Source organism: Melanotaenia boesemani, chromosome 2, assembly GCF_017639745.1.
Source record: "Melanotaenia boesemani isolate fMelBoe1 chromosome 2, fMelBoe1.pri, whole genome shotgun sequence".
NCBI lineage: Eukaryota > Metazoa > Chordata > Actinopteri > Atheriniformes > Melanotaeniidae > Melanotaenia > Melanotaenia boesemani.
In genome coordinates, this window is record NC_055683.1 from 23,083,640 (window position 1) to 23,107,084 (window position 23,445).

The 23,445-nt window shown below is 43.5% G+C and overlaps 2 protein-coding genes across 3 annotated transcripts in view; both read right to left on the reverse strand.

The window, feature by feature from the left end:
- Positions 1-23,445, reverse strand: part of LOC121653371 (rano class II histocompatibility antigen, A beta chain-like) — a 168,287-nt gene that overhangs the window by 137,830 nt on the left and 7,012 nt on the right. The window lies entirely within an intron of this gene.
- On the reverse strand, positions 52-15,779 carry LOC121653396 (rano class II histocompatibility antigen, A beta chain-like). Of its 2 annotated transcripts, XR_006012785.1 has the most exons (11): positions 15,731-15,779; positions 15,508-15,605; positions 12,967-13,077; positions 12,597-12,863; positions 11,938-12,231; positions 11,713-11,847; positions 11,076-11,627; positions 10,910-10,963; positions 1,249-1,359; positions 973-1,103; positions 52-787 (listed from the first exon to the last, which is right to left on the reverse strand). XR_006012785.1 is itself a non-coding variant. In XM_042006863.1 (7 exons), the coding sequence occupies exons 3-7, from the start codon at positions 13,013-13,015 to the stop codon at positions 11,566-11,568; spliced, it is 807 nt and encodes a 268-aa protein (XP_041862797.1). In that variant the 5' UTR covers positions 13,016-13,077; positions 15,508-15,605; positions 15,731-15,779; the 3' UTR covers positions 10,963-11,565. The 2 variants fall into 2 exon arrangements, 1 of the variants encoding a protein (XP_041862797.1); XM_042006863.1 differs by lacking the exons at positions 52-787; positions 973-1,103; positions 1,249-1,359 and having other exon boundaries at positions 10,963-11,627.

Sequence of the window (23,445 nt, forward strand, 5' to 3'; positions counted from 1 at the left end):
TACTTAACACTAGTCCCAAGTGCTGCATGCAACCTTTAGTTTCAACCATATTACTGTTTTGTCAATCTCCAAATAACTCGAAAATGAAAATAAAACAAAAAAAAAAAAAAAAAAGGTCCATATGAAGTGCTGTAGTTAACACATCAAAAAACAAGAACACTTTCTGAGCTATACAAGTATTGAACACTGAATTTTTTTGCTTCCCTTCAGCTTCAGATAAAAATTAAAGACCCATCAATCACAGTACTGTAAGTTAGCACATCAAAAATAACATTGTTCATCATCCCAAATTAAAGTGCTGAAATACCATCAAGCCATCAATTCTAGTTGGCTACAGAAGACAAAGCAGCTATGCTGACCTCTTGCCTCTTATTTCTTCTTCAACCAGTCGCTAAGACAGGCTAGCTTGGTCACATTTTCTGGGAGCAAGGCCGACCTTTTATTTTGCACTATGTGGCCTGCAAGGCTAAACAGTCTCTCACAAGGCACAGATGTTGCGGGGGAGGCAGGGTACTTGCTTGCCAGGACTGACAGCTTTTCATAGGCTCCTGAGTGAGCATACCACCGCTACAGGGGACAGTCATCAATATTGATGCTGGGCTCTGCTCTGTAGCGCTGCATCTCTCCAGACTCCATTCCATCTTCTTCTGAATCAAAGTCAGACCCCAGCAGGAGAACGCTCCTCCTCTTCTTCTGAGCTGGTTCATCATCTTCTGTGGGGGGGCTGGAGAGTCACTGCTCTTCTGGGCTCTGCTGCTTGGAGCATGCTCTCCAGACTGGTCCATACCTGAATGGATGGATGAATGGATAAATTAATGAATACTAAGTGCAGCAGGCTGTTTTATTTATTTTTTCATTTTTATTTTGTGAAGCACTTTGTATTGCATTTCTCATGTGTGAAAAGTGCTATGTAAATAAATTTTGATTTGATAAATCGGGCTCATTAGTACAGCTTATCCTTATGGTCTTTACCTGTTCCCTCTTTTCTCTTGGAAGACATTTCAAATCCTTAAAACGTAGATCCTGTGCTGTGGCCACCATGTACCATGTCTCGTTTCACCGTACTGCCCTTTCCCTCACCACCCAGCAGCTCAGTCACGTACCTGCATAAGTGGATAATTTCGCAAAATAAACTTAGCTGGGTATTTAAAGTGTAACTGATTTCTACCTAATGTTCATTCATGTTTGTATTACAGATTTGATCATTGTTTACATAATTTAAATGGACAGGTATTTATTTGGGCTTACCTGCATGGTTCAAGCAGGACCTCCAGCCTCTGCAGTTTCCCCCACTCAGCTTCGGTCGGCATGACCAATCTGTGATTGTTCTGTTGTTCCAACGTCGCCTGGACAGCCCCTCTGTTGAGTAACATACGTCAAACCATTGCCAGTGTCAAATTCCACCTGGTCGGTACACCTTGTATAAGCTGCTCCCTCTTTTCTCTAAGTGCAACTTGTTGCTGGTTAAGTTCTATGGTACTCGCAGGGCTTTGTTTAAAATGGCCAACAATCTTGTGGCACTTTGCTAGTACACCGGCAAACTCACTGCTATCGAGGCAGACCATGAAGGTCCTCTGGAGAATGTGAGCATTGCAGGCAATGTGTTTATATGGAAGGTCTCTCACAGCAGCCAGCCTGTTTGGTGTACTGTCTGTACCGATGGTGGATATCTTGTTTTCAATTCCCCAGTCATTTGCCACATTTATCAGCAAAGTGCCTGCTCCGGGGCTGCTGCTGAGGGCCCGGGTCTCTGGGCTGCCCTGGTCTGCCTCTGACCTCCGTAGAGGCGTGGTCGCATTTGTACGATCTCACTCACCACTCTTCATCGCTGATCACTCCTTATTCCTCATGCTCCGCATGCTGACACAATCATTGATTTGTCCAGTGGGTTTTTATACTAAGAGATAATTCATTTTTTTATTTTTCCTGTGAGTTTGTATCTGGTCGCTGTTATGCTACTTTCATGTTATGTCTTTTTGATTTGGTTATTATTTAAAAACTCTTAATGACTAGCAGCTCTGTTTTTTTATGTGTTTCTGTTTTTGTTTTTGTAAAAGTTGTAGGAAATTTTCCGGTGTGTTCATGTACAGGTGTAACAGTTTGTTGTCTAGTAATGGTGTGGATTGAAGGGTCGTTTCCTTCTGTCTGTGATCTTTTTGTCTCCTTTCTTCTTTCCCTTTTGCTCTTTTTGCTATTTTCCATCTTTTTCTGTCCCCTCCGGTCAGGTCCAGCAAGATTACATAGATTCTGTGATTCAAAGTAAATAAATAAATAAATGAATTAGATTATCAAGAGGAGCCTTACCTATAGGCCTCCCCTTGGCAGAGCAAATTTGTTCAGCATGATGCAGCAACGAGATTATCATTTTGCTTGCTGTGATGCTGGACAGGACATGTTAAAAAAAAAAAAAAAAAGAAAAAAGGCTAACTCGGTTTTCTGGATCAATGTAGATCAGCACGGAGCTACCCAGTGTGTAGGGTAAGTGAGCCTGCAGCGGTGCAATGTGATCTTTCATGTCGGTAGACAGGAGTTCCTGTACTAATGCTAAAGAAACCAAGTAGGGACGGATGCGTCCCATAGCCAGTGTGTCGATAGATAAAATAATGTCATGAATTAAATCCGACATTAACATGGTGGCCACCTGGGTGTGAGCATAGTCGACCTGTAAAACGGACAAAAGCATTTCCACAGCAGCAGTAGTCTTCATGAGAGTTTCACTATGTGAATTCAACACAACAGTGTCCTATACAGTTCTTCCAACAGTTGCTATCTGTCCCATCTGGAAGTCCAGCTGGTTCTGAATCACGGGAATCTAACTCTACAGGTCATTCATGTGACGTTTAATTGAGGCCACATTAATGGCATTCACAGAAGAAACCCCAAGACTGAACAGAGAACCGGGAGCAGCAGCCGCTGTCAGCAGTCCTCCAATGAATCGTTTCTCTCTTCGGTTCACACCACTTAGCTCCGCCTGTGTGATTGTTAATTTTTGAAGTTATTGCAACATGTGAGTAAGGTCTACTTCAGCATGTGTTATGATCTCTCGGGTTCAGCAGACAATGGCCCAAGAGGTCATCTTGCCAGGGCAGAGGTTTTTGTCATAGATCAGTCCAGGGTTGAACCTGACAAACACCTTCTGCGAGTGTATGCGGCAGTTGGTGATTAGGAGGCCTGGTTGTTCTTTAAGAACAATGCCTGACCATGGTCTAGGTTCAACCATTTCTGGTTGAGTGGGACTGAGCATCATTCCAAACGTCATGGCGAGTATCAGCAACTTCATCATCCTGGCGGGAGACAGAGACATGGTAGGGATCGTTAGAGTGGTTTCCAATCTATCTGGCCTGAAACTGTAAGGATTCAAAAATCTGATTAGTTAACCCCCACTTGTAGTGAAGAGTTCAGCAGCAATTCACAATGTGAAAGTTTTAAATGATGAGTTCACTTTAACAGATTTAGCTCGTGTGCAACCTGATTAGGTAACTGAAGTTTGAATACCTAGTAACTGATTACTTCAAAGCCTATTTGATAATCCCCTCTTTGTAATGTTAAGCTCTCTGTTGATGGACTTTTTAGGACCTGATTGTCCCCTGCTAGTCCCATGGGGGTTTTATGTGGCTCGATTTGTTTGTGGTGGAACCATTTAAACATGGGTTCTTTCTGACCTCGGCGGACCTTGATCTGATAGCCTACCGGTGAGACTTTCTCAGTGACCACGTTGGGTACTGTCCACCGGAGAAGGAGTTTCCAGTCCAATTTTCCAGTCTGAGGACCGGTTTGGCCCGTCTATTGGACAAAATTGTAGTACCAGACTTTTCCCCTGACTTGAAGCTCATCATGTGAGGCCTTTTGGTCATAGTACACTTTCCATCCTTCTGCGGATCTTTCCAGGTGTTTCTGAGCAAACGCAAAGGTGGTCTGGAGATGTTTGGTCAGCTCTGCCATGTACTGCTGTGTTGTGTACACAGTGGTGATGCTGGCCTCACCTGGTTGGTAGAGCAGGTGTAGAGGCAACGTCATTTGTCTACCTGTCATCATTTCGAATGGGGATATCCCAGTCGCTTCATGGGGCGTGGCTCTGATAGCCATCAGAACCAATGGAAGTTTGATGTCCCATCTCTGTGGTTTGATGCAACATATTTCTTCAAGATGTCCATGACAGATTGGTTTACTCTCTCGACCTGTCCTGAGGACTGGGGCCGATGATTGATGTGAAAGTTCACTTTCACACCTAGGACCTGCCATCTGCTGCATGACTTCAGATGTGAAGTGGGTCCCTCTGTCAGAGTTAACTCTGCTGGGGAGGCCAAACCGAGAAAACACATGGTTCGTGAGCAGGTAGGCAGTGGTCTGCACCGTGTCATTCGCTGCAGGTAGGCACTCAATCAATTTGGTGAATGCACATGTCACTGTGAGGAAATATTTGTTTACTCTGGTGGATTTGGTGAGGGGTCCCACCCAGCCAATTTGAAGGTCTGACCATGGGAAGGAGATGCCTCTTTTTTGCAAAGGGACTCAGTGAAGTGGTTTTGCTGGCCGAAACTGACAGCAAACCAGGCATCCTTTGATGTAGTGAGCCATGTCTTTCCTCATTCCTGGCCAGAATGCCACCTGTTTCAGTGCATTGTATGTTGCTTTCACACCTTTATGTCCTGCAGATGGAAGATCGTGGGCATGTACGAGCATCACCCCCCTCTGTTTCTGGGGAACGACAAAAGCGGGCAATGAGAGTGAGTCAGAAACACGAACCAAGGTGCCCTTGATCATCTGCAATGAAGAGGAACAGCAAAGAGACCCTTTAAATTAGGAATGGCCGGAAAATCACCATCAGAAAGAGCATGGGCCGTAGGATCTGAGAGAAACAAAATCAGTCTGCGGATAGCAGGATCATCAGCCTGCAGGGCGGCAAGATCAGAGTCAGAAAACAACAGAGCCACAGAGACAAAACCAGGCGAAGAGGCAGGGGTCTGAGCAGGCGTGGCAGTATGCGATCGAGTGACCACAAAGACTTCGGGGTGGGAGGGGGCTGCGGATGGGTTCAGCAGCCAAGAGGGTTGAAAAACCCACTTCAAGATGGAATTCTTTGTCACAGTTAGGATAAGCTAGGCATGGAGCTGAACAGAGTTTATTTTTCAGTGCCAACATGGCCTGCTGCTGAGATTCGGTCCACACAAAGGGGACGTCCTTTTTAAGGAGATCAGTCAGTGGTTTTGCTATGTCAGCGTAGTTTTCAATGAACTGTCGAGAGTAATTGCAGACTCCCAAGAAGCTGCGGAGTTCAGAGCTGTTAGTTTCTTCTTCAAGGTTAGCAATGCCCTGAATGCGGCTCTACTTTGATTCTGCACCACTGGCATTTTGAGAGTGAGATCTTCGCACCTTCAGCAGTGAGCTGGCCCAACACATGGTCAATTTCAGCCACATGTTCATCCAGAGTAGGGCTGCGGAGCAGAATCATCGACATAGATCAGATTTTCACGTTCTCCAGCGTCTAGACATGCTTTGTTGAGGAAAATGCATAACCAAAGGGACACCTGGTGAATGTGTATTGTCGGTTAGCAAAGGTGAAAGCTAATTCATGTTGGTCCTCAGCGTGGACCAGAATGGTCCAAAATCCAAAGGCAACATCTAGTGTTGAGAAATATCTAGCACACTGGGAAGTTCTTGTTCCAGTTGGGTCATCGGCCACCACGACAGAGGAATTTGTTGGTTCAATTTGCGGTAGTCAATGGTGAGTCTCCATTTACCATTAGGTTTTATGACCGGCCACAGAGGTGCCGAATAAGTGCTATTGCAAAGTCTGATGATTCCTTTCTCCAAGAGATTATCAGTAATTTCTTGGACAGGTCCATATGATGCCAATGAAATTTTATACTGATGTACAAAAGTGGGAGGGGCATCGGGTGGAGTTGGTATTCGCACCGAGGGGATGGTAGTCATACCACAGTCCAGTTAATCTCTGGAAAAAGAGTCTTTGTATTTTAATAGCACTGAGCACAGTTTTTCACGCTCATCAGGATTAGTGAGGGCGTCAGCATTTGTTATGACTTCTTCAATCTGATCTGAGATTGTAGATGATCGCTTGTCTTCAGCTTCTGTCTGCAGTTCAGAATGGTCAGACAGAAAAGAGTCTAAGACAGAAAAGAGTGCGTGTCAGGGAGCTCAGCCTCCTGCAGTCTCCTGCAGTTCCCTGATCTGCCACAGCTGGTCCTGATCAGTTCATCTTCATCAGGACCTATTGGATTCACCTGCTCCACAAGGTATATAAGGAGCCTTCCTACCCTTATTCCTTGTCGGATCTTAACCAACGAACACTATGGACTCACCCCTTCTCTGATCCACGCTTCTCATCTCCAAACCAACTCTCTCAGGTCTGTCTATACCCAGACCTTTCTGTTTATACATGCTTTTCAATAAAGAGGGGTAAATTGCCTACGTCTCAGTGGAGTCTGCGTTACAGAAGATCCGACCAAAACAACATGAGTCGTAGGAGGAGAGAGGAATTTACCCTAGCTGGCCCACCTTTTTCTGATGCTGAACTGACTGCTTGGCTGAGCCATCTGGTAGCCATCGGGAAGCTGACTGTTCAGAGGACTCCGGCTTCCAGGTTCACCTCCCTAGAGCCACCTCCTGAGCCACGGTCAGCTCTGGTCCGGCAGCCTCTCATGCCTGCTGCACAGTCCTGTTCGGTTCAGCAGCCGGTCACGCCTGCTCCCTGGTCAGCTCCAGCTCTACAATGTCCGACACCACAGCAATGGTCAACTCCAGCTCTACAGTGTCCGACGCCACAGCCACAGTCAGCCCCGGTTCTGCAGCCGCCTACACCTGCTCCACGGTCAGCTCCGGCTCTACAACGTCCGACACCACAGCAACGGTCAACTCCGGCTCTACAGTGTCCAACGTCACAGTCACAGGCAGCTCTGGTTCTGCAGCCGCTCACGCCTGCTCCCCGGTCAGCTCCGGCTCTACAGCGTCCAACACCTCAGCAACGGTCCGCTCCGGCTCTACAGCGTCCTACGTCACAGCCGCAGTCAGCCCCGGTTCAGCAGCCGGTCACGCCTGCTTCCCAGTCCTGTCCTGCTCCGCAGCCTCCGACGACTGCTCCTCGGTCCTGCCTGGCTCTACAGCGTCCGACGCCACAGCCCCGGTCAGTACCAGTCCTGTAGCCTTCTACGCCTGCTTTCCCGTCCTGCCCGGCTCTACAGTGTCCGACGCCACAGCAACGGTCAGTCCCAGCTCTACAGCGTCCGACACCACAGCCACGGTCAGCACCGGTCTTGCGGCCTTCTACGCCTGCTTCCCAGTCCGGTCCGGCTCTACAGTGTCAGACGCCACAGCAACGGTCAGTCCCGGCTCTTCAGCGTCCGACACCACAGCCCCGGTCTGTTCCTGTCCTGCAGCCTCCCGTGCCTGCTCCCCGGTCTTCACCGGCTCTCCCACGTCCGACGCCGATGCCACGGACTGTTCCTGCTCGGTCTCTGACGTCTGCTCCATGGGCTGCTCCGGTTCTACCTCCAACGCCAGCGCAACGGTCCTGCCCGGCGCTTACAAGTCCGAGGTCAGCTCCAGGGTCCACACAACCTATGGAGGTTCCTGTCTCTGAGGGGGTCGACGGTCGCGACGCTCCTCTCCAACCAGTGGTTCCTGTCTCTGAGGGGGTCGACGGACGCAACGCTCCTCTCCAGCCAGTGGTTCCTGTCTCTGAGGAGGTCGACGGACGCAACGCTCCTCTCCAGCCAGTGGTTCCTGTTTCTGAGGAGGTCGCTGATCACGACGCTCCTCTCCAACCAGTGGTTCCTGTCTCTGAGGGGGTCGACGGACGCGACGCTCCTCTCCAACCAGTGGTTCCTGTCTCTGAGGAGGTCGCTGATCGCGACGCTCCTCTCCAGCCAGTGGATCTTGTTTCTGAGGAGGTCGCTGATCACGACGCTCCTCTCCAACCAGTGGTTCCTGTCTCTGAGGAGGTCGCTGATCGTGATGCTCCTCTCCAGCCAGTGGATCTTGTTTCTGAGGAGGTCGCTGATCACGACGCTCCTCTCCAACCAGTGGTTCCTGTCTCTGAGGGGGTCAACGGTCGCAACGCTCCTCTCCAGCCGGTGGTTTCTGTCTCTCAGGACGTCGAGGGGCACGACGTTCCTCTCCAGCCTGGGACGCCAGTCTCCGAAGGGATCCCCGAGCAAAACGCTCCTCTCCAGGCCCTGGTTCTTTCCCTGTCTGAGTGACCTCACCTGCCAGAGATCCAGCTCCAGTCAGCGCATCTGCCAGAGCTCCAGCTCCAGTCAGGCCGTCCGCCTGAGCTCCAGCCTGGACAGCCTGCACAGTCCTCTGGGCGTCTGCCTAAGCTCCAGCTCCAGCCCAAGCAGCCCTCTGGCAGTCTGCCGGAGGTCCAGCTTGCTCAGCCGCCGGAGGTCCAGCCTGCCCGACCTCTGCCAGGGATCCGGCCCTGGTCTGGTCGTCCTCCGGGTCGTCCTCCTTCCATGACCCAGCCCTGGTCTGGTCGTCCTCCTTCCATGACCTGGCCCCGGTCTGCTCGTCCTCCCAAGTCCCGGCCCCGGTCTGCTCATCCTCCTTGGGTCCGGCCCCTGCCTGCTCGTCCTCCGGGTCGTCCTCCAGATGTCCAGCCCCGGTCTGCTCATCCTCCTTGGGTCCGGCCCCGGCCTACTCATCCGCCGGGTCGTCCTGCGGAGATCCGGCTTCTGCCGCCGCGGCTTTCTGCCGTTTCTCTGGGCTGTCTGGAATCCGGCCCTTAGAGGGGGGGCTCTGTCAGGGAGCTCAGCCTCCTGCAGTCTCCTGCAGTTCCCTGATCTGCCACAGCTGGTCCTGATCAGTTCATCTTCATCAGGACCTATTGGATTCACCTGCTCCACAAGGTATATAAGGAGCCTTCCTGCCCTTATTCCTTGTCGGATCTTAACCAACGCACACTATGGACTCACCCCTTCTCTGATCCACGCTTCTCATCTCCAAACCGACTCTCTCAGGTCTCTCTATACCCAGACCTTTCTGTTAATACATGTTTTTCAATAAAGAGGGGTAAACTGCCTGCGTCTCAGTGGAGTCTGTGTTACAGTGCGATTGCCTTCAATGGTTTAGTGTAGACCACTTGTGATGTTTGGTCTTCAGGCAGCAATGAGGAGGGGACGTTTCCAGTTATTGGAATTTTCAGGTCAAAATCATGGAACCATGAGCTGATGAGCCAACCCAGAGGTGTGGTTTTGGGAATCAGGATGGTTTCTGTCATGGTTGCAGAGCTGCTCTGCAGAGCTGCAATCAGGATGATCTCCTACACCTGCCCTGATTGTGATTCCCGTCACCTGCTCCCTGCCCTACTTATACACTCTTCACTCTCTGCTTCCCTGCCAGATGGTCAACAGTACTTACCTTGTTGAGATCCAGCTATTTTCTTGTTCCAGACTTCCTTGTCATCGACTCTGTTACGTCCGTGGATATTCTTTTGCCTGACCCCTGCCGGATCCCTTCAAGTGCCCGCCTGGATTGACCCTTGCCCGCATGACCACGGAGATTGCCTGTCCCTCTGGATAAGTACTGCACTGAGCCTCACTGTGAATGAACATTGCCTGCCCTGACTACATCTTTTGGATTTGTGGACTTAACTTCCTGTCTGAAGTTCATTTCAGGAGTCCTCACTCACAGACCTGGGATTGCCTGACTCCGCCAGCTAACCACAACTGGTTTCACTCCCTCCATCCCCTGGCTCTCAATAAACCTTATTCTTTTTAAAACTATTTGTTCTACGTGTGGCTGAATTTCCAGGTCTTCAGGAGCAAACCTGACAGGTTTCAGCAGTGGGGTTGCCTACTGCTAGGAATATGGCCCTTGAATCCAGGCTGAGCGGTGGTGTCGCCTGCAGGGACAGACCAAGCTCAAAGAACAGGGGTGAAGGTTGAAAGAGAGCTTGAGAATGGTTGAGTCTGCCCTGGTTGCATGTGGATTCAGATGGGCACCTGCTGACTGTGTCCTGGAACAGTGACATGATTAGAGGTAGCAACCTGACATGCTTCTGGTATTGTCTGCCCAGACCTGAGACTGTCTGCATCAGGTGGAGCAGAAACGTCACCTGCGGATGTTAGTGACCACAGAACATTATTGGTTGTCAACATGGACGCTCAGTCTGACCAAAGTATCACTGCCAACATACACAGAGTGTGGAAGTTCAGGATGACTAAAAATAGTTGCACCAGTATTCGATTTTTCCACCTCAGGTGTAGAGCACACACACCTGTGGTTTTAAAAGTCCTGGTTGATTTTGAATCTGATGGAAATCAGAATTTCTTTTCCACAGATGGATTGTTGACATTCTTAAGTTTCAATGACTCATACAGTTCATGGCTGATGGCAGATTTGTTAGCCCAGAGAGCTAATCTGGCATCACTGATCTGTGAGCCTTCAAGTTCAAAGTTTCCAAGTATTTTGGGACAGTATTCAGTTGAGGAGGATGGTTGTATTGCATACAAAAATGTGTCTTGCTCTTCCATGAAGTGTTTAGTCAAATGGCTGGCTTCAACCTGACTCGGAGAGCTGGTGAGAACCTCATCACCTTGTGGTTTTGGTTCTGACAGCTCAAGAAGACCAGATAGTGTCATGCTATCTAGCTTTGTAGCATCTAAGACATAGCAGTTGGAGTCAGGCTCCAGAGAAGAAAAAAGGGGTAAAGGTCGGGGACTAGTACTCTCCTGAGTACTAGTCACCGGTTACAGCACTACAATACCCAGAAACCCTCTGTTCCAGCCATCTTGGATCACACCTCACATCATCATCAGTTACTGCACCTGGTTGTCTGCCCACTTATACTCCCTGCACAGACTATTACATTGTGTTGTATTCCTTGTATCTCTTTTGACCCACATCGGTCATTTCTGTGTTAGCGGCATTATTAAATACTCTTAACTCTTACCTGCATTTGTGTCCGGCTTCTCTCTGGCTCAGGCTGACACCATGAAAAAAATTACTTAGTAAAACCAGTAGAAAAACAGAATGAAACTTAATTAAGAACATGAAAAAATAACATAAAATGATAATTCTTTTTTAAATTTTCCTTCATAATAAAATACCATCATTACCTTCAGTGTTCAAAAGATTACTCGATGGAAACCCTGTAAAACGTCCATATTTTTCCCTCACTAAATTACACTTGAACACTCATTATGTTACTACAATTGATTTGGATGGTATTGCATGCTCTTTTCCCAGTCTGGAAAACTTTCCAGACTGCTTTTGGGCTACAAAGAGTGAACCACATTAAAATGTACAGAAAACAAAACTTGAACAAAATTAAATGCTGCTGTTATTTCTTTAGAGTGTAACTGATGAGTATGCAATAGGAACAATAATAAAAAGTAATTCTACTTCAACTAATATGCATGCTATATGCTGTACTGTTAAGCTTCGCTAAATTATTTCTATACTAAATACGAAAAGTTACCACATGTATTTTTAAGAAGAATGTGCAGCAGAAAGCTAAGAAGCTGAACCTCATCTCCAAGCAACCAAAGCCCAACATACGACATATATTCAGAACATCATGGATTGTTTATATAGTAATGGTGTTTGTTAAAGCGGCGCCGTTGCTCCCACTGTAGGGATGTGTTCCACAGGAATCGATCTTTGTGTTGCTGAAACAAAGTTAGAAACATTATTTATCACTGTAGTATGTAAAACAATATTACAAGTTTAACATATTTAGTTTAAAATCCTCACCTCGGCAGAATGTAACATGTACAACAGATTCTTTCTTATAATAAATCAATCCAGAGCTCAGAATAATTAAACCAAAGATGAGTCCACACATTCCAACAGTAATTTGAATTTGTGCTTCAGCAGGGAGGGAGTCATCTAAAACAGTCAGGAAACAACAGATTATTATGAAGCATCTGCACATTGTACATTTTTTCCTTCCAAATTTCATCAAAGAGTCAAACTTACCCCAGACCACAATTTTTGGTTCAGAAAGACTGAAGTGTTCAACCATGCAGGTGATGTTTTCTCTTGAAGTCGGAGTGTACTCCAGGAATAAATGCATCTGGTAGTAAAATTCCCCATCAGCCATCACATCAGAATAACTGACTCCTGTTATTACTTCTTGTTTGTTTCGCAACCACGTCATCCTGATTTGCTTTGGGTAGAAGTTATAGGTGCTGCATACAAGCATGGCTGGGTGTCCACTGCTGGGCTGCTTCACTAACTTAATGTTGACAGTGGGGGTTGTTGAGAGATTTCCTGGAAGATAAATACATTTCTCACTGTTTCTGAGGAAGACATTTATTTTGCAAGTTGTATATACTTAAATTGCTTTCCTGTATTGTAAATCACTGCATTTCCTGAAATAATTGCATTGTGACTGATGGGAAAAGTATTGAAAAGTAATTGTATTCAAGTAATTGTAATTGTAAAACTGAAATTCTGATATTGCTTTAATGACATTAAATCGGAGTTGAGTGCATAATGTGCATATAAGAGTCATCATTCATGTTAATTTAAACTAAACTTAAATATTATATAATGTATGATATGTCAATATTTTAAAATCCTATTATAGACAAATGCATTTCCTTAATAAAACAAAAGTAATAGAGATGTCTTACCTAGGCTTTGGAAATAGTGTACATTGGCTTCACACAACATTTTCTTTTCAAATTTTCTTTCAAGTCCATCATATGGATCACCGTTCCAAAGTTTTGACAACAATAGTGAATAAGGCGAGAATCCAGTCCAGTTGCCTCTTGTGCTGTTGTACTCCATCATAATGTGTTTATTAAAACTACCTATAAGTATATACTCTATATCTTCAAAGTGTGGGCCCTTGTATGTACAACATGCTCTGACCTGGTAGTAATCTTCATTGGAGAAAACTGTAATAAAAAGAAATTTATTGATCCCATTATAATTACTATGATAACATCTTGAACTAAAGATGATACCTAAGCATTTAAATAGAAAAATTATATGACTCACCTGGACTGAAAAGAGAGAAAACCAAACAAAACACATGGTGAATGTGCATGTTTCCTCACAAGACGGAAACCAGACTAACGAAGCTTCTCCCGGGTTGAGCGTTTATGTTTGCTTAGATATAAGGAAATGAGAGCAGACAACAATTTACAAAATAAAAGTATGCCTTCTCATTTTTGCCCAGTTAAAACATCCTCCTTACATAACACATATTATAGGTATAACCAGGGTGCAATTTGCCGGTGGGGATGCAGGAGATCCCCACCACCAACACCACCAAGGGCAAAAATACTACCCTCCCCGTCCCCACCCAAAGTATTTTTACCTTTACGTTGTAATTATAAACAACCGAAATACACGTGTTCACCCTGGTTGGGCTGCGGAAGCAAGTCAGAGGTGGGCGTGACACAGAGCGCATTGTGATCAATGAGGAAAGCCGACGGTGTGAACACAAAACGCACGAGGGAGGAATTAGAAAATTCAGCAACATTTAAGGGGGTCAGTGTGTCTCAGCCAGGTGATGGAGACCTTCACAAGGCAGAGGAGTTTCGTGTGCGACTTTCTGTTTCCCTGGCTGACAACACTGAGCTCAGAGTGAATGCGTCCACACTGAACAATCTGCTTTTCATTGCTGTAAATGACCCAAATGTTGCCTCCTTCCCGGCCCGCAAATTTGTGGAGATGTGGTTGAAGCAGGGACACCAAGCTGCTATTGATCCACCAACCGGAAAGCAGGAAAAAAAAAAAAAAAGGCTGAGGTACTTTATCAGAGCAGACTGTGTATGTAGTGACCTATAGGCTACCCAATTAACCACAAAAGAAAAAAATAACATTTTGACAGTACATTGTGGTAGGATTTGTCACATTTCTATATGGGGGCATGTACTGGGGCGGCTGTAGTTCAGGAGGAAGAACAGTCGTCTTTCGACCGGAAGGTAGGCGGATCGATTCCAGGCTTCCACTGATTACGTGCCGAAGTGTACTTGGGCAAGACACTTAACCCCACGTTGCCTCCCGATGTGCCTATCGGGGTGTGAATGGGTTAATGTGATAAGTAGTGTAAAGTGCTTTGAGTGGTCAATGTGACTGTAAAAGCGCTATATAAGTACAAGTCCATTTACCATTTTATTTTAAATATATATATAGGGACTTTTTCAAATTATTATTTTTTTTATTTTATTTGACACAAATTTAAATAAACATTCAATATAATAAGCAAATATTTCTGCAAATGCAGGGGTTCAGTTCTAGTTTTTAAAAAAAGAGATCCTACTGCCGTGGTTAAATAACTTGAGTTAAGCAAATTTACAGGACAAACAACTATTTTTAGCCTGTTATACTGTGGGCCCGCCGTGGTCATTTTTCTCAAAATTATCAAAATGTTGCTCAAAATATCAAAATTAATCCCCCCTCTGGTTGTTTTCATGAATCGCAACCTGGTTATAACAGTTCTAGCAATCATTCGAATCAGCTTTCCCAAGTAGAAATGTCATTATTCATGACTTGACTTGTGGTTAATCAAATCTCTGTTTTATTGCTTTGGATTCCATTTCTTTTAAATAATAAGTGTGCCAATCATTGATTTACTGTACAAGAGCATCAAGAAACACATAGAATAAGAATAAGAATAAGAATAAGAATAAGAAACACTTATTATTCTCTCAATGGGGAAATTGCTTTGTTGCAACAGTACAGGTGCAGGAAGCAGAAGCACGCAGGTCATATCAAAAAGACCACACACACACACACACACACACACACACACACATAATACATAATAATATGTACAATATATGGTATGTAGAGTATATAAATATGTACATAAAAAGTATATACTGTAAATATGTAGATCATCTCAGACTAAATAAAGAAAAAGAAAAGGAAGACAATTCCAATTCCAATTATTGATAAAATGGTACTACGCTTCCTCTTCCTCCTCCTCCTCCTCATCCTCCTCCACTACTACTACTACTACTACTACTACTAATAATAATAATAATAATAATAATAATCAGCAACACTTTTTGGATGAAGTGAATGATATTTAGTAACATCAAAGCCACTACAGTCAGTTTACATGGCTTCAATTTTACAACATAACCAAACGTTTACAGAAACATTGGAAAGGTGTTGGTTTCAGCTCATAGTGTGAGACTTGTACAGTATATGTTCCAGAAATTTGACTTTTTAAAAAATAATAAATCACATGACAATGAAGATGATAGAACTGTCTTTTCTGCATTTGAACCATAGACAATAACACCTGCTGACTAGAGAGGCCCTTTCTGTGTGCAGTTTTATCTGTGAGCAGATAACTGGTTGCAGTTGTGGTTTTTAAGTATATTACATGATACAGATACATTCACCTATCACATCATAAAATTTTTAGCACTTGGCACTTAGCAAAGAAAACCAGCGAGTAGTTCTACAGAGGAAACTAACAATGAAGGACAGATATGAAAATTATTAAGCTGAATTTTACATTTCCTTTCAAGGTAATTTAGGAATTTTATTTTTCTTAATTTATTAGTAAGATGTACTTACTTAGTAAAATGTTCCTGCAGAAGCTCCAAGAAGTCAAGGACTCACACCAAGCCCACAGAAAACAGCCGGGCCACAACTTATCTCTTCTGTTTCAACTTCTAGAGAAAAAAAAGAGAAAAATATTTAAATAAAAAAAAAAACATTTCCCAACATTATTTTAGATTCTGGTCAATTTCACGTGTCAAGTTTCTGAATAATATTAAGTTTATTTTATGTTTCTCACCCCAAAACCCGGTCTGAGGCTCCTCCTGTGCTTCATGCTCAGACAAGGCTAGTTACATTAGATGAAATGTTCTCATTTCTACATGTCATACTGCTAGCAACAAAAATGGGAAGTCTGAAGAAACTCCCTCATCACTGACTTTCACACAATGTTCCTCCTTTCCATCTCCACCTCGTCACCAGAGGCTTCAGAGAAGCCTCATCAAAAGTCCCTATCATGTCCAAACTCACCTCATCCAATTCTAGTAACTAGATTCAAGTGAGTCCTCCTCTATCTCCTTTCTTTGTTCTTACTTTTCACAATCAGACTCTAACTGCCAAGGAAAATAATTTTCAAGTAACCTCTTATCAAAAAATCATGTTCCATCTTTTCAATTGATCTTATTCAGTTCAAGGCAAGGCAAGGCAGTTTATTTGTATAGCACATTTAATGTACAGGACAATTCAAAGTGCTTTACATAAAACAAAGGCATTACAGATATTTAGAAATAGTAAAAGGCATCAACACATAATCACAATAAAATAATAAATTACATTAAAATGATTAAAAGCAAGATGAGTTAAAAAGTTAACATGCAGATTTCATGCATAGGCACATGAGAAAAGAAATGTTTTTAACCTGGATTAAAAGGTGTCTACATTTGGTGAAAGTTTAATCTCCACTGGCAGTTTGTTCCACTTTTTTGCAGCACAACAGCTAAATGCTGCTTCTCCATGTTTAGTCAGGACTCTGGTTTGGACTAGTTGACCAGATTCTTTGGATCTAAGAGCTCTGCTAGGTTTATATTCTCTGAACACATCACAGATGTATTCTGGGCCTAAACCATTCTGGGATTTGTAAACAATCAGACGGGTTTTAAAATCTATTCTGTGACTGACTGGAAGCCAGTGTAAAGGTTTCAAAACTGGTGTGATGTGTTCAGATCTCTTAATCCTGGTCAAAACTCTAGCAGCAGCGTTCTGGATGAGCTGCAGATGTTTAATGCTCTTTTTAGGAAGTCCTGTTAAAAGACCATTACAGTAATCCAGTCTACTGGAGATGAATGCATGGATGAGTTTCTCTTGGTCTTTCTGGGAAACTAAACTTTTAATTCTGTTGATGTTTCTGAGCTGGTAAAAAGCTGTCTTAGTGACAGCTTTGATGTGGCTGCTGAAAGTCAGGTCTGAGTCTATCAACACTCCAAGGTTACGAACTTGGTCAGTAATTTTAAGAGCCCGAGTCTCGAGTTTGCCAATGCTGACCCTCTTCTCTTTGCTACCAAACAAAATAATCTCAGTTTTGTCTTCATTTAATTGTAGAAAATTCTCCTTCATCCAGGTGTTTATTTGCTCCACACACTGACACATTAAGTCTATTGGACTGCAGTCATCTGGTGACAGAGACACATAAAGTTGTGTATCATCAGCATAACTTTGATATTTAATGCTATAGTTCTGTAATATTTGACCCAAAGGGAGCATATACAAGTTGAACAGAAGAGGTCCAAGGACTGACCCCTGGGGGACTTCACAAGTCATGGCCACTCGCTCGGATTCATAGCTGCCGATCGTAACAAAATACCCACGGCCTTCTAAATAGGACCTGAACCAGTTAAGGAAAGGAGTTCATACTACTACTTTAGAGTAAGAGTCTAGCTACTGATTTTCTACCAAAAAAATAAAAGTAAATAAAATCTTGTTTGCTGATGTTTTTAGCACAAAAAAGCAGCAGATAGCAAAGTATCCACTCAATACTACAATGCACTTAGTTGTCACAATTTGGTGTTATATACCTTAGCTGATTATTTTATAGTAAAAAGACTTACAACAGACTTACTGACAACTCCTGAACAATAAAATAAAAAAAAAACTGATGAATGATCATTTATTTAATGTTGTGTCTTTCCAAAGTCATGCGTAGAGTGAATCTGCATGGAAAATTATCTGCATGAAAAAGTATAGACTTCTTGCTTATCTGAATGCAAGAAATAAAAACTTGAAACAGCAGGGGTGCCAAAGTACAGAGATTTGGAAAAGAAACACACAGAAAAAGTGTTTAAAAAGGCTCTGCTCTTGCTGCAGGGACACAACAACATCTGGAAAGACATATCTATCTTCTAGTTTATTGTGTGAATGCTGCGCTTCTGTGTAATGCTGTACCCAAAGCAACATTTTTTCATGTATACTCTTCCTTGTGGTGTTTTATTACATGAGTTAATATCACTCTGAATATCAACTGGTATGGTTGGTATGTGGAGTCAGTTTTTGATTCAGAAAAGACATATTTTTAAGTAGTTTTCCAGTGGTATCATCTGTGTTTACATAATTCTTGCACTGTTTTTAATGTACTTTGATTTGGAAAAAGAAATTTATTAATGGCACGTTAAATTCTTGCTATACCATGTCTGGGTGAATACTCGATTCTGATTGGCTGTAGGGTGTCCATTAAAAAGTGATAATGGACACCTATAAAAGCAGTTCCAGTCAAATAGACTTATTGCTGTAAATTGTTGCACTGACTAAACAGTAGTTGGTAACCATGGCAACAGAAACTCAGAAGCCAGGCTGCAGACGTGCCAGATCATGTATGTGATGGCGCATTGTTGTGAAAGCAGCATGCAGGCTTATTGGGCTCCGTCAGTCTAGCAGAGATGAGAATGGAGCAACATTTTGTCATCCCACAACGTCCCAACCAGCAGTGGTCCACAAACATTAAATTCCGTCCTCCAAGCGCCACTATGGACATACCAGCAGCTTTATGAGATGTCGCGATCAACGGCAATGTTGCATTTAATTTTAACTAGGACATCACCTGTCTTTCTTTCTTGATTACCTTATGTGGCGGGGTGGTGTTGGTAAGGCAAACAAAGCAATAATTTCTATACAAAAAAGAAGAGAGTGACAACCCAACTGGGGAGTTAAAACCCCCAATAAACCTGAAAAGGGTAGGTAGGAGAACTAACAGACAGATTTGATTGCCTAAGATGTAGACAACAACTAGAATTGTAAATCTACATATTCCATATTTTCTTGTAAGACTCAGTTGTTACGTTTCAGAAAAGGTAACATCTATAAAGATATTCTTTTTGTACAGCATATATGTGTGTGTGGTGTTACCAAAAAATGTATGAAGTACGCAGAAAAGCAGAAGTAGTGCTAACTGGGCCAGTTGCTAAATTATCAAATGGAAATTTGCTTTGTATTAGTTGCTTACTTGGAATTATCTAAAAACTGAGTTGTATGTTTACTGTAGCTTCATTTAAAAGTCTACACTCTCCAGTTCTGAAAAAAAAAAACTTTCTAAATGTTTCCCAAAAGACTGAGACTCAAAGTGCTTCACAAAACAGGAAGTTGATATTTGTTAAAGGAAGAAAGAAAACAACTTTTAACATAAATATGAAAGCACCTTTAAAGCTGGCACAGTACTCTATTGTATGATCGCACACTAGTGACACTGAAATAGAGAAGTTATACACACATGCCAAAGTTGATTTGGTTCTGCTTCTGCTGTCAGACGTTGTCCAGGAAGTTCTGCAAGACTCGACTAAATTTATTGGTTTTTATTGGATTTACCTGTTTTAAGCCTTTTTTTTTGGAACGGCCACACTATTTTTTTTTAGCATGTCCTGTCCAGCATCATAGCAAGCAAAATGATAGTCTGGTTGCTGTATCGTGCTGAACATATTAGCTCTGCCAAAGGGAGGCCTATGTGTAAGGCTCCTCTTGATAATCTGATTCATTTATTTATTTATTTACTTTGAATCATAGAATCTATGTAATCTTGCTGGACCTGACCGAGGGGACAGAAAAAGATAGAAAATAGCAAAAAGAAGCAAAAGGGAACAAAGAAAGGAGACAAAAAACATCACAGACAGAAGGCAACAACCCTTCAATCCACACCATCACCAGACAACAAACTGTTACACCTGTACATGAACACACCAGAAAATTTCCTACAAATTTTACAAAAAAAACAGAGCTGCTAGTCATTAAGAGTTTTTAAATAATAACCAAATCAAAAAGACATATCATGAAAGTAGCACAACAATAACCAGATACAAACTCACAGGAAAAAAAAGATAAATTATCTCTTAGTATAAAAACCCACTGGACAATTGGAATGGAATGAGGAATAAGGAGTGATCAGTGATGAAGAGTGGTGAGTGAGATCATGCAAATGTGACCACGGCTCTACGGAAGTCAGAGTCAGACCAGGGCAGCCCAGAGACCCGGGCCCTCAGCAGCAGCTCCAGAGCACTAACCCAAGCTACCCCACCCCGAAGACGACTCCAGCCCCACCGGAAGGGCACCAGAGGAGAGCCCCAGCAGCCGCCGGCCCCGCCAGTGACCAGCCATCCAGGGCGGCCCGAGCGAAGGACCCAGGGCCCCAGGAGCCCAGAGGCGGCCCCCCCACCCCCCATAGGCAGAGGTCCCGCACCATGCCCAGGAGAACCAGGCCCCCTCAGACAAACACCAGGCGTAGGCCAGCACACACCCCAATGTTCCAGCTGCACACCCCGGGAACCAGGGTGCCATCGACTCCTTCCGCACACCCTCCACTTACTCCAATCTCCACCCCATATAGCCCCACACTCACACCCTCCCCTGTGCCGTACCCACAAGCACTCACTATCACACAGTCATGTCACACATAACCCACCCACCATGCCCCGCCAGAGGACAGTGAGCCCCAAGCCCACACATACACACACACACACACCCGACCCAGCACCCACAAAGCTAGCAGCCAACTAGCGCAGCCACCCCGTATCCCGGCCCCTGGGGCAACCACCGTCCCCCGCTCGCCCCTGGCCACACCCAGGGGGAACAGCAGTGTGAGAGGTCCCCATTACCCTCTCCCTACCTGCTCCTGACTGTTTATGAAGTGTGTGTTTTTTGCAATTAAAATTGAGGGGCAGTGAACGCAATGTGCCGGGAGCCAGGCTACCTAAGTGGCCCCGCCCAACATGCACCGCATGACACACCCCCCAGGTGTTGTTTGAGACAACACTATTTTTTACCATAGTTTTTACCAGGAAATCAGGCATCACGTCCTGATTGGTCAGTTCAGTAACTGACTTGGCAAGAAAATAGCCAATATCTACTTCTGACTTCTGAGTGAACCTGGTCATTTTGTCCATTTAACTGCACCATATAGTTCTATCACAATGACCTAGAAGTAGTTTTTTGATTTTCCATAAAGTTTTTTTTTTCATTTCTTTTTATAATTATTCTATCCAACATAAATTTAATTTTCTCTCAGAATTTTGTTTCCATTCTCATGAACCCACAAGACTAATGTTGCTTGAAGATGCATCTGAAGACTACAGTCTATGTTTTCAAGGTAGAAATCAAAATTCTGTTTTCACCAGTTATTGTTTTTCACTATTTCTCAGTATAAAATAAAAGTATCCAGCCATTAAGTCACAAAATGGATCAAGACAAACATGAAACAAAAGAAACATTCCTTATTTTAACAAAATCCCAAATAAGTTCTAAATGTTTATTTCTGTATGTACAACAAATATCTTACTTTCTGTTGGCTGCATGTCTTCAGTTGAATAAACATGCACTTTATGTGCTGAGTTCCAGTCAATAATATTTAGGCATAACTGATTCACATGTGGAGACAATTTCTCTGTGCCATGGTGACACGGGAAGGACTTGTTTTATTTCTCACCTGTCCATTAGTCACCTATGTACTCACAACCTCCAGACACCTGACCAACAGCTCCAGCACAACTACTCTTAATTTAGCTCTCTGCTCTTGGCTATAAAAAGAAAAGTGTTGACGCTCCGTGTTTATCAGATCATTAGTGTTGCTACGGGGCAGAGCCATTTCTGGCTGCTTGTTTTTTCCAGCTTGTAACTCTTCCTCTGTTTCTTACGATGCTACATTGATGGCTCTATACCTGCCAGTTTTAAGACATGTCACATTAACCATCAAGGATTAGGGCAGATTTGATCTCATGTGGATTTCAAATGCAAAAACGTCCTGTCCCATCCTGCAGAATAAGAATATTTGTGCTTAGCTTTTATATCATGACAGCATGGACAATGAGACAAAGCAGCTTATCAGAACATTAAGTACATGCAATCCTAAAAATTGTTACAGGTTTCTTTATATACTAACTCAAAAACTGGCCATTTGGTGACTCTTTGTGGCCCTATTTTACTTTAATTTTTTTGAAAGATCATGTGGTTAACTTGACACCGTTTGGACTGCCTGAGCCTATATTGTGTGCATTTAGGAAATTCCCCCAAAACTGATGTATCGGTGAGCTGTCTTTTTATTGTCATTCAGCAATTACAGAGAACAATAAAACAAAATTCCATTTCAGTGGCTTCAGAAAAAAGGAAAATAAAGAATATACTATAAAAACATATGTAGCACCAAAAATTCATTCATTCCTTATATATGGTGTAAACAATAAAGAAATTAGAGTAAAGGAGTTGAGAACAGAGGACTTTGTGTGTTATTTTTCATAATTCTATACAATCCAAATTTCCAAGCTAACTAAGATAAATGTTCTTCACTACCAACAAACACATAACTCCCTCTGCTGCTTCTGTTACCGCTTAAATGCTTCTACTTCTGTGTTGCACAAACCAGCAGCAAAATGAGGCAACAACAGCTCCACCCGGCGGTGGCTGCAGGACTACAACTCTGCTGTAGTTGCCTTGGTGCAAAATACTGTGCAGACACATCACTGCCAACTTCACAACAATCAGTTATAAATAAATAAATAAATAAATAAAATAAAATAGTATGAAAGAGTAGAAAACAAAATCACCAAATTCCTTCTTCACTTCTTTATCACAACACCTCCAGCAATCGTTCCGCAGTGTCCAAGCTTCTCTGCGCAACCCGCTCCTTAAGTAGAAGAGGGTCTCCCAAATCATGAAACAACCCCACCGCGAGTAGTAGTTACCAGTTGTGCAGCCTATTTCTCAGGCACCCATTTTCCTCTCGGATATCTCAGAAGCAAAAAAAAAAACAAAAAAACAAAAAAACAAGGTTAACTCCTAAACAAGTCCCACTCTCAGCTTCAAGGTATGTGTTGTGGCCGCATGAGATGAAGAGCAGAGTTGAGTCTTTTCTGCGGCATGTTCCTCATTAATCCGTTTTTAATTAATCATATCCGCCAGCACGTCCCCTCGTCTTTTTTAGTTTTCTTTTAACAGATCCTTCCAGAGATGCGCGGCGGTGCGCAGCAGCTGCGTCAAGTGAGCTGGAGCGGAGCTATACAGGAAATGAGAGGACGGAACCCTCACTGTAAAAGCATCCTTGCAGCAACTGAGGAAACAGTGCCAAATGTCTACCATGACTATCTTAACATTTGCTGGGATGGTATTGTATTATATCAGTATTGCTAGTGGATGTCACAGCAACATATGTTTGCCTTTCCATGTTTCTAATCATTTTGTTTTTTCTATTCATGCAGATGGAATATAACGAGTCAGCAACAGAAGATTTTGTAAGGATGCACACATCTGAAGCATGCACCACAAAGAAGTGGAGGTGGAGGGCACACAGCCATCACTCAGGAATGACTGCTGCAAATATAAGCTTTTTTTTCCCATTTCTTTTTCCTCCCCACATAGTTGTTTGAATGGGTTTTGAGATGAAACCCAGTTTAGCACTATAATTTTTACATTTTTTTTTTTGTTGACCTATAAACACAAGAAAGTTGGGCTGCGTATTTTTTTTCTTTTACAACCATTGTTGACCACCAC